Raw genomic sequence first — 10,480 nt, 5'->3', positions numbered from 1 at the left:
GTGTGAAAGAGGGAGACAGAAACTGTTAGAATAGTGTCAGCAGTTGCAGTGATGCCTGCAGAGGCAGTGTGTCTGCCACCTAATGAGTGTCAAACTGTACTGCATGTTCCCTGGAAGCAGGACAAACTGCTTCGCTTGCTTAATGAGATGTTAGATTTGCAAAGCTGGCATGATCTAAATACTTCTAAATGTTGCTTTAAATTCCCCGTTCGTGACTCTACAGTTTACCCCCATTATTGCATTTGAACTAAGATTGCTCCAAAGCATAATGATTAGTACAATACTTCTTTAGAGAAATGAGAAAATCTGTTTGTGAGGCATCATAGAAATTAGAATAAAACAACTTTAGGAGACTTCTTTTGTTCATCTCTTCCTCCTGATGCACTGGTCCATATTCCAGCAGCTCAGAGGCAGCACTGCTCCTACTAAGCAGACAGACAGCAGGTCTGGGGTGGGAAGTCATCGATCATGATGAGCTGCTTTTATATCACCAACTCAAAATGACTGAATGCTTTCACTCTGATACAGCAGGGGGCGGCATGCACACGCTGCGATGGTTTGCGTTCCTCGTACAAATACGAAGAAGAAGAAGACGACGACGAAGAAAAAGACGACGAAGAAGAAGAGCCTATGAGCTGGACGTACACAGACGTGGATAATAAGTATATTTGGTGGTAGCAGCTATGGACGCAGCGCTGTATCTGGTCGCTGCTGCTGTCCTCGCTGTCCTGCTTGTGTTCGCGCTGAAGGTGCGAAGGAAGACACAGGAAGGTGAGTAGCTACACAGCTAATGCTAACACAGCTGCTAACATGGCGCTAGTCATGGGCTTATCTGAGGTGTGGAAGGGTTGTTTGACACGGTGTTATGTGTCTGAGGTTACTGTAAATATTTTAGTAGTGAGAAGAAGAAGAAGTCACACCGGAAACCTTCCAGCTGTGACCACAGACCAGTCTACAGCTCTACTGTTGACTCTACTGTTAGCATGACACGTTCAGTCGCGTCAGCTCACAGCTGTCACTCTACCATGAACTACGGAAGCTGCAGTGGTCCAGCTGAACCCGCGCTATTTCCTCGTCTGTTGTTGTAGCCGTGATGTAGTCGGCAGCACACTGACAGCACATTTACTGGAGACATAAAAGTAGCTGAATTGTGCGGCTACACACAGCACAGGGTGCGCAAACATCTGTAGCTGGAACCTTTTTCCAGTGGTGGAAGAAGAAGTATTCAGATGTAAAATTCAAAATCAGCAAAATAAAAAAATGTTGTAAAAAAGTGTGTACGTGTTATTCAAAAGATGTGTTTAAGTTTTCAAAGTAAAAGTACTCGATGCAAGAAAAACCCTCACATTTGTGAAGCTGGACACGTGACATTTTTCAGACTGGAAATTATTGTAATGATCAAAATAGTTGCCCCTCAATTTCTGTCAATCAACTAATCGCTTAATCGGATAACCATTTCAGCTGCACAGAGTAGTTAAATACTCTATAACTAACTCTTGACGTGTGCAAAAATCTTAACTTGTAAAGTAACGAAAGCTGTCATGTAATTGTAGTGAAAAGTTTGATATTTTCCTCTGAGATGAAGTAGAGTAAAAGATTTGTACATAAGTACAGCACTTGAGTAAATGTACTTAGCCACAAAAACGTGTTGCATGACTTGTAATGTGAATTTCATTGAGTGACATGTTATGTGTCCTCTCCATGCTCAGCTGATGAACAGCAGCAGAGGGATGTTATCCGGGCAGCGGGGCCCCCTCAGCGGCCAGCAGAGGAGCGAGGGGCCGGTATGCCTCGCAGGAGGAGGAACCTCGCTGCGGTGATGGCTAACAGACGACCTCAGAGGGACGCTGCGGACCGTGGTAAACACCGTCACATGTAACTTTGTTGGCCTTTAGAATGTAGCGGGGATTGAGGTAATGCCATCAGATAAACATGGAGAACATTCATACATGGACACACACACACACACACACACACACTGAGACAATGTATTCAATCATAGAGACTACAGGAACTGTAGTTCACCACTATAATAATGGAAGAAAACTTTCCAACTCGACTGAAAGCAAAAGTTATGCTCAAGTAAGGCATGCACAGTACCAGGATGAGTTAATGAAGTCATTGCTGATATACTAGAATCCCACTGGGTGCGTTTTGCAGACCTATGAGGCCATTCATCCAGGGTCTGACAGGCAAACTCAAGTTAGAGCCAAACCAGGGAGCAGAGCAGAACTGCACAGTTCCTACACACAATTTTCCACTCATGGAAAAGTGCAAAAATATTGAGATGGAAATCAAAAGCTGTCTTTTAGAGTTGCAAGTTCATCATGTAAAGAGTAAGTGAATTAGCTGAATGCTCCCATTTGAAGAGATGCAGATCTTGTGATTCATTGAATGTGTTCTGTAAGAGAACATGTAACAAGTGTACTGTTGGTTTCAGCGGAGGAGCATGTGGAGGAGGAAGAGGAGGAGGAGGAGCTGCCCAATGCTCAGCCAGCAGCAAAAATTGGAGCCAAGAAGCAGAAGAAGCTGGAGGAAAAACAGGCCAAGAAAGCCCAGAGAGAGGTAAGAGGTCCATCCTGCACACTCACTCTACACTGGCTTTGAGCATGTAGTCACACTGGAAAAGGGACAAAATGAAGGAAATTCAAAGCAGTGTACAGACTAAACACAGATGATGGCGAGGAGCTGTGCACATCTGCAAAAAATCTGACTAATTGTGGATGGTGGGGAGACTGAAAGATCTTGGAAAACAAAAAATGAAATCTTAAATCTTAGGAAAAACTCTGTGAGAGAAGTTTAAAGGTGCAGTGTGTAGGATTTAGTGGCATCTAGCGGCTCACCCCTCCCTGACCAAGCGTGTAGGAGAAGCTGTGGTGGCAGATGTGGACTTGCAGTCCCACAACAACCCTTAGTTTGAGGTGGCAAACAACTGAAGACATAATTAGAATATTCTAGTCCACTTCTGTCAATAGATCCCCTTAAATCTTACACACTGCACCAGTAAGTGGGAGTGAAATTGCAAAACTACAGGTTTTTTGACAACCAGAGCCACATGTAACATTTCCTGTTACTACTGTGGACAGTTAAGTGTGTTCTTCTGCAGTTTGATCCAGTGTTGTGTTGTCCTCGACTGTGTTTGTTTCTGGATTTCCAGGCGGAGATGGAGGAGAGAGAGGAGAGGAGGAGGATGCAGGAGCTCAGAGAACAGGAGAGACGTCACGAAGACGAGAGGGAACGGCTGCTGGAACAGAAACAGGTCACACACACACACACACACACACACACACACACACACACACACACACACACAGTTCATACGAGCAGATGCTGAGACGCTGTGCTGGTGTTTCTTCAGGAGGAGGATGAGCGCAGGGCTAAAGAAGAGCAGGAGAGACGGGAGGAGGAGGAGTACTTAAAACTAAAAGCCTCCTTCATCATAGAAGACCAGGGAGAGGAGGAGCAGCTCACTGAGGACCAGGTCACTTCTCTGCTGAACTCGTATCGTTCGAACATTCCATCTTCTCACTATAATAGATTTTACAAGTGTTTGTGTTCTTCATTCTCAGTCGCGCAACCTACTGCAAGAATTCATCCAGTACATCGAGGTAAGAGCAGACAGACTGTAGCATGCTGACCTGTAGTGAAGGACCTGAACATGGTGATTGGAACAGTTTGTCCTCTGCCCTGCAGAGCTCTAAGGTGGTTCTCCTGGAGGACTTGGCTTCTCAGTTCGGGATGAGGACACAGGATGCTATTAGCAGACTGCAGGACCTCTTGGCTGAAGGCTCCCTCACAGGTTAGTGAATACGATCATTTTTATTTTCAGTCGTCCAAATAATGGGTTCATTGATTAATTAGAGATGGATGACATCTTTGTGCACATCATGAATTTAGGTTTCATTCACAAGCTACATCAAACCATAAATGCTCTCTGTAGACTCTATACTCTCCCACACTTCACTTCCTAGAAATAGTTTAAATGAAGATGCCCTCATGGCACTTAAGCTTTGATAAAAGTCCAAAAGACTTCACCCTCAACAGGTAAGAATATGTAGATAAACCAGAACAAGTCACTTTTTCTTCTTATTGTATCCTCTGTGATTTGATATGCTGGATGTTTCCTGCAGGAGTGATTGATGACAGAGGGAAGTTCATCTCCATCACTCCAGGAGAGCTGGACTTAGTGGCTCAGTTCATCAGACAGAGAGGTAGAGTGTCTATCACAGAGCTGGCTCAGGCCAGTAATTCTCTGATCAACCTGATACCTGAGAACAGCAGCACTGCCTGACGAACACCAGGACGACATCAGACTGCTGAAGGACAATCCCACCTCTAATGCTGGTGAGAAGAACGTCCTAGACTGATCATCTGCTGCTGACTGGTGCTCAGGGCCAGGCTATGGTAAAGCTGTGGCATCATGGCTCAGTAGCCTTTAGTCACCAGAAGGTGTCAGACTTCAGAAGGACTGGACATTGAAATTAACATTCAGTAGCGACTGTGTGTGACATTAAATTAACAAGTCTGTCAACATGACAACCATCTTCTCTGAGTTTGGTCTTGCTTACTGTGACATGACAGTTTATCCTCTGACAGGTGCTGTCAGAGGATAAACTGTTCTAAGTTAAGCACAACTTCCCATCTACCATGACTCAAAGACATCCAACTTCTACATCTCGACCCTTTAAACCTGTCTGAGTAAGACAGGATGCAGTGTGTGCAGAGGACGCTGCTCAATGTTTGCCTCACCACATTTGCCTTTTAATGTGACACCATGTTCCAAATCAGATAGAACATTCCAAGAGGAAGTTTCACTCCATTAAATAAAAAAATATTTTTCATTAACAAAAGCGCTGACTGACATGAATTAGGTTTTCAAGGGTCACCTTCGTCATTTTTAAACCTGGGTGTCTGAATGACTGGTTGGCTTGAGCCTGCAGCCACTAAACAGGCTACAGAGGATGTAATGCAGTCCTGGAGGACAACTGCACCTGATCAAAGCATTTCCACTGACAGGCTCAGAGTGTAAGTGTGTGACAGCATCATGGAAAGGATCCCTACAGAGAGAGACCTGGAAGATCCTTTTGGTTTAACCACAAAAGGATTTTACATCAGCTGCTGCCTTGATCAGTTAATATAGATTACTAGTTTCATGCCAGAACTGTTACTGTAATGTTCATTAGACACTTAAAAAAAAAAAGGAATACACTGATGACAGGCACATTAGGCTTTTAACCTAAAGTTAGTTTCTGTTATGAAATCAGGATGGTTGTTGCATAAAGTCTTTCAGTTGATGAAGTTCAGTTGGGTCCATGAGCCTAAAATACAGTCAGTGTTTCAGCTGGATGGATCCTGGTCTTTATCCTGGACTGGCTGTCCTCTCTGACTCTGCCCTCCCTGAGTGATCTCCCACGTCGAGGCCGCTCCTCTATCCTGAAAACATGGAGAAAAATCCGTCCAGTCTTCCTGTAAACTGTAATATTTGACAGTAAATGCAGCACAAAGCCACCGTTTCTGTTTTCAAACTGTAAAAGACCAGTTTTCATTTTGATGTGAGCCAACCCAGCATACCTTTATCAGTACACCCAAAGGTGCCAGGTCGTTCCTGAGGGTGTCACAGGCTTTGAGGAGAGGGATTCTCTCTGGGTAAAGTCCAGGTTTGTTCGGGGAGCCACCAGGTGGAACGTCCTGACGAGTGAGCGCAAACGCTCGGACTTCACTCCTGAAGTGAGTCAGCTGCTCCACGATGCCTCCCAGACGTCCACAGCCACTCATCACATCAGCCTCCTGCACAGGACGGCATGAGAAGATGTCTGAGAAACGCCTGTTCCTGATCTGAAACCCCTGAAAGGCTGGTGACATTCTGCTTTTCTTTGTAGCTTATTGGCCACAAATTCCACAAATCCCCAAACTTAAAAATTATGTGTGTCACAGCCTGATATGTTTTCTTGCTCGGTGCCACAGACCTCCATTGTTGTCTAAAAACATCAATGATCCTCACTGCTGCTCTGGCTGACACATTCCTTCATTACCATGAACACACACACTGCAATTTATTTGGACTGAATCCCACACACACTGTCTTGTTGCCAGCTGAGTATCTTCAAACAAGGATACAGATCAGCACATCCCTATGTTATTTCTGAGTTCTGACCTTACTGTGCAGTAGATCGATCCCAAACACATCCAAGACATCTCTGATGTAGCTGATCATCGCTGCAAACACTGCAGGGCTCCGAGCCGCTCCTTCAGACTAGCAGAGACACGACACACACACAGTTCTGTTCCACTACTGAGGTAAAGCTTGATGTAAGCAACAACGAAGACCTGGCAGAAGAGGAACCTTTAGCCTGCTTGTGTAGGTTACCTTAGAAACAGGCTGGATTTGGCAGTTTCCATGATAAACCAGACTCATCACAGCACTGATGGCTCTCGGGGTGTCGAAGTCATCTGCCAGTGCTTTCACCACCCTGGCTTTAGTCTCAGACAGCCTGAAGAAACACACAAGTTCTCAGCTGAAGTTCTCTCCTCACATGAGAAACAAACATGATGTGGACAACCAAAACATGACTGAGTCATTCACCTCTCCCAGAGAAAAGCTTCCTGGACAGGTGAACACAGCAGCTGACCCTTCATGTAGGCCTGAGCATCATGGATGAAGGTAGAGATGGTTCCCAGAGAGGTCCGAGCCTCCAACATGCTGCTGTCACTGTAGTCAATAGCTGTGGACAGACCCCCCCCCAGTAACACATGAAAACTAAACTGCAGTCAATGTGGCACACAAGACGAGGCTGGAGTGTACCACCATCAGTCTGTTTGCAAAATGAGCTCTTTTAGTGGACATTCTTTGATCAGGTGCAGTTGTCCCTTAGGATTATGATGCAGCCATTTGTGACGCCCCCCCAAGATACTTTTTGTATCTACCACTCATTACAAGATATGTAAAAATACAGGTCCAGATTTAAAACAACACAATGATGTTCTTTAAATACCAATGAAAACACAGAGTATGACAGAAATTGAAGATTATAGGACTGAAGATAGGAGTTTTGCTTTGACCTAGTTATAAAAATAATGGTTAAAATATAGTTCTGGTTGAATAAAGTGTTTTTTCTGTCCTCAAATTATGAATAAATGTACTTTTTATGTGGCTTCAAAAGGCCTTTTTTAATTATCTGATTTCCTGACATGCCCTCAGATCATGTTGCATTGGGAAACAGCGCAGTGTGAAGAAACCATGACATTCTTTAGAAAGGGCCACTTCATTATGTTCCCCACCTGATCTGTATTTGGTCAGGAGACAAAACATCCGGAATTCATTGGCAGAGTAAGACTGCAGGAAATCCTGATGTAAGACAAAGACAAAGATCATTATTCTCACAAACTTCAGCGTACAACAGGGAGATGCTGTGCGTATTTCTTCTCACAAGACACTTCCTAAAAAAGTGAGGAATAACTGTACCTTGATGGTGACGTAGTTCTTTAAAGATTTAGACATTTTCTCTGCACTGCCCTTTAGATGTAGGTGACCTAAAACAAGATTAGACTAGATCTTAGAGAGGAAGCCATGTCACTGACATGAGCAGATCTGAGGACAGTTGAGGACACACTTCCATTTTCCATTAACACACACACTAGTGGTAACGGATCTGTTGATGTGTTGATGACACCATCAGCACACTAGAATAACCAGTGCACCTGTGCAGCCCCCACAGCACACCCCTCCCACCGGTACATGACCACATCATCAGATCATCAGAACAGTCACAGTGACTGTGCAGCGTGATGAGAAGGAAAGTGGACAAAACTGATTGGACACGGATTGGCAATTCATAAATGACAGTAATGGAGACAGTACAGTGGAGACTTTGAAAGGAATTATGTCAGCAGGAAGCACCTGAAGTATTATTTTATAATACCTAATAATCTATAATTGTATACAGGTGTGGTTGACAGGATGTAATGTGGTGATCTGCTTTCAGCAGAATCACAATCAGAGTCGCAGTCTCTACATGATATTTATTTATCTTGATTTATTAGAGCATTAGAAAAGCAGGCAGGGATGCAGGATTTACCTGAGTGGAGGAAGTAGTTTGCCCACTGTCCACACTGGTGATAGGCCTCACTCTGAGCAATCTCATTCTCATGGTGAGGGAAGGCCAGGTCAATACCTCCAGAGTGGATATCCAGCTGACTCCCAAACACTGAGCTGAAACCACCAGAGAGACAACAGATGCTGAAGCTGGGCTTTTAGTTTTAGTAGCATCAGTAAGAACTATCATAAAGAACACAATCAATTGTGCAGAAATCCTTTCATACTTCTAATCTAAAAAAGGAGCTCACAGTAAACTTGGTCAAGCCTTTCCTACGTGCAGGTCTGGCTATGTTGAACCTGCATCCTCATTAAGGCCCAAGGATGGACTCACATATAGTATCAGCCTAAATCAGCAGTAAATCCAAACCTAGCGATGGTAGAGCATTCGATATGCCAGCCGGGTCTTCCTCTGCCCCACGGAGATTCCCAGAATGGCTCCTGAGGTTTCGACCGCTTCCAGAGAGCAAAATCTCTTGAGTCTCGTTTGCTTGGGCTGCCTGGAGAAGTGTGCTGTTAGCGGTCAATAAAGCTGACAGAGTCTGCTGAATACAAACCGGCTCTCAGAAAGACACGTTTCAGATTTATACGAAACGTATACAGAAACGTGGGCAGGATCCTGTCCTTTTTCACGCAAACATTCCATCATAATAAACTGAACATTGAGGGTTTTGGACATCTGACGAAGTCTTACTGGGCTCTACGATATTGTGATGGACACTTTACTGTTTTCTAATGTTTTAAAGATCAAATGATTAATTGAGAAATAATCTGCAGATGCAGCCCATCTAGTATCCCTGTTTCCTTCACAGTTTGCATCTTAAGTAATTCCTTCGGGATCAAGAAAGTTGATCTTATCTTAAAACTTAACACATCCGTTTGGAGAAATATACCTATTTAACTCTGACATCACTTCATCATCTAACAGAATGGCTGACACTGACACAAGCAGACAGAAACACTTACCAGGCTCTCCCTGAGACTCCACCGCCCCCCCAAACTTGCCGTACCGGTCACCAATGGACTGGATGTCAAAATACACATCACCTGCAAAGCAAGGTGTTTCCCAGATGTTGACCGACTGTAGGGAGGCGCACATCACTCATAAAAGGAGTAAATCAAGAGTACCTACAGTAAATATTCACCTTCCGTTGTTGCATAAGCGTGTCCATTTTTGATGATCCCCTCAATAAAGGTGACAATGTGATGCACATTCTCAGTGACTCTTAAATACACTGCAGGAGGAATCACCTCAGAAACAATGACAGCATGCAAAGACAAGTTTATAGATTTACTGCACAATCACTTGTTTCACTGCACCAGGACTTCTGACTGATCAGTTACAGAAAACACTGATTTCATCTAAAGTTTCTTGGCGACTTGTGTTTCTATACTACAAAGTGTATGTTTTAACACGCTAAGACAGTCTCGTCTAAATGAGTACACCATTTCTATCAGCGATGGGAGTAGTCAGTAAACTGGATCTCAGGCTTTAATGAACCAGCTTTGCTAGACATCACCTCCTCACTCACCTTTAATGACAGCATATCCCTCTTGAAGTCATCCTCATACATGGAGGATATGATGCTCGGGGAAACATTCTCCTGGAAAACAAGGTGCACACATGAAGCGCGGCTCATAAGAACGACTGACTCCAACACCGTGACACCTTACCTCCCAGCTCCTCTTGATGATTTTGTCATCGATGTCGGTGATGACCATGGCATGGATAACAGTGATCCCGAAAAGCCTGGTCAGGATCCTCTGCAGGATATCAAACCTGACATACGAGCTGAGACAGGCAGACACACGTGAAGCCGTTTAGATCAGGAACATTGACAGTGTTTGGTGTGTACAGGAAGTTACCAGAGGTTACCATGCATGGCCCAGGTGGGCATGGTCGTACACGGTGGGTCCACAGCTGTACCTGAGACACAGCAGATGCAACACTGTGTGAGCTTCTAATATTATATTATATTATATGAATGACAGTGGGAGATTCCATACCAAGTAGCTACTCCCTCCCTGGCCACGATGAGAGGCTCCTTCTGTTTGCTCAGGCTGTTGAAGGTCTTTAAACCCGTGTCAGAGCCGCTGGGTCTCAGCCATGTCCTCCCTGAAGCACCGCTACACGAGGCGTGTGCTCTCACTTTGACAGTGCTGACTGGCTCCACTGCACCGAGACTGAAAACCCCGCGGACGACCTTTGCCTCCCATGACAGCACCCTGACGGAACACCTCCACATAGCCTCGCTCCCTGACGCTCCGAGCGGAGCAGCATACGCTCTGCTCTGCTAGCTTAGCCTATCTTAGCCTATCTTAGCTACCCTAGCGACGCGACTGGCTATTGAGCACAGCGAACAGTCTGTAAATGCAGAAGACCACCTT

The 10,480-nt window shown here is 44.7% G+C and overlaps 2 protein-coding genes across 2 annotated transcripts; one reads left to right on the top strand and one right to left on the bottom strand.

Moving 5' to 3' along the window:
• Positions 1–592: 592 nt before the first annotated feature.
• On the top strand, positions 593–4,542 carry LOC139223717 (DDRGK domain-containing protein 1-like). The gene is made up of 8 exons (XM_070855700.1): positions 593–771; positions 1,710–1,859; positions 2,441–2,565; positions 3,158–3,259; positions 3,359–3,481; positions 3,570–3,608; positions 3,694–3,799; positions 4,131–4,542. Exons 1-8 carry the CDS (start codon positions 684–686, stop codon positions 4,289–4,291), a joined length of 894 nt encoding a protein of 297 aa, XP_070711801.1. The 5' UTR covers positions 593–683; the 3' UTR covers positions 4,292–4,542.
• Positions 4,543–4,657: 115 nt separating this feature from the next.
• cars2 (cysteinyl-tRNA synthetase 2, mitochondrial) lies at positions 4,658–10,399 on the bottom strand. Its single transcript, XM_070855699.1, has 15 exons — positions 10,100–10,399; positions 9,969–10,019; positions 9,767–9,884; positions 9,625–9,696; positions 9,238–9,343; positions 9,059–9,139; positions 8,463–8,592; positions 8,076–8,209; positions 7,463–7,530; positions 7,279–7,345; positions 6,584–6,722; positions 6,368–6,491; positions 6,155–6,253; positions 5,572–5,787; positions 4,658–5,433 (listed from the first exon to the last, which is right to left on the bottom strand). The coding sequence occupies exons 1-15, from the start codon at positions 10,336–10,338 to the stop codon at positions 5,338–5,340; spliced, it is 1,740 nt and encodes a 579-aa protein (XP_070711800.1). The 5' UTR covers positions 10,339–10,399; the 3' UTR covers positions 4,658–5,337.
• Between the last annotated feature and the right edge of the window lie 81 nt (positions 10,400–10,480).

This window comes from Pempheris klunzingeri, chromosome 24 (genome assembly GCF_042242105.1).
Source record: "Pempheris klunzingeri isolate RE-2024b chromosome 24, fPemKlu1.hap1, whole genome shotgun sequence".
Taxonomy (NCBI): Eukaryota; Metazoa; Chordata; class Actinopteri; order Acropomatiformes; family Pempheridae; genus Pempheris; species Pempheris klunzingeri.
This window is presented reverse-complemented; position numbering and strand designations above follow the sequence as displayed.

Excerpts from the sequence above, each read along its gene's own strand:
- cars2 (XM_070855699.1), bottom strand. The coding sequence starts at position 10,338 with ATGTGGAGGTGTTCCGTCAGGGTGCTGTCATGGGAGGCAAAGGTCGTC. Across the intron at positions 7,346-7,462 it reads AGAACTACGTCACCATCAAG|GATTTCCTGCAGTCTTACTC; the intron begins GTACAGTTATTC and ends GTCTTACATCAG. Across the intron at positions 6,254-6,367 it reads AAATCCAGCCTGTTTCTAAG|TCTGAAGGAGCGGCTCGGAG; the intron begins GTAACCTACACA and ends TGTCTCTGCTAG.
- LOC139223717 (XM_070855700.1), top strand. The coding sequence starts at position 684 with ATGGACGCAGCGCTGTATCTGGTCGCTGCTGCTGTCCTCGCTGTCCTG. Across the intron at positions 1,860-2,440 it reads GAGGGACGCTGCGGACCGTG|CGGAGGAGCATGTGGAGGAG; the intron begins GTAAACACCGTC and ends TGTTGGTTTCAG. Across the intron at positions 3,482-3,569 it reads AGCAGCTCACTGAGGACCAG|TCGCGCAACCTACTGCAAGA; the intron begins GTCACTTCTCTG and ends CTTCATTCTCAG.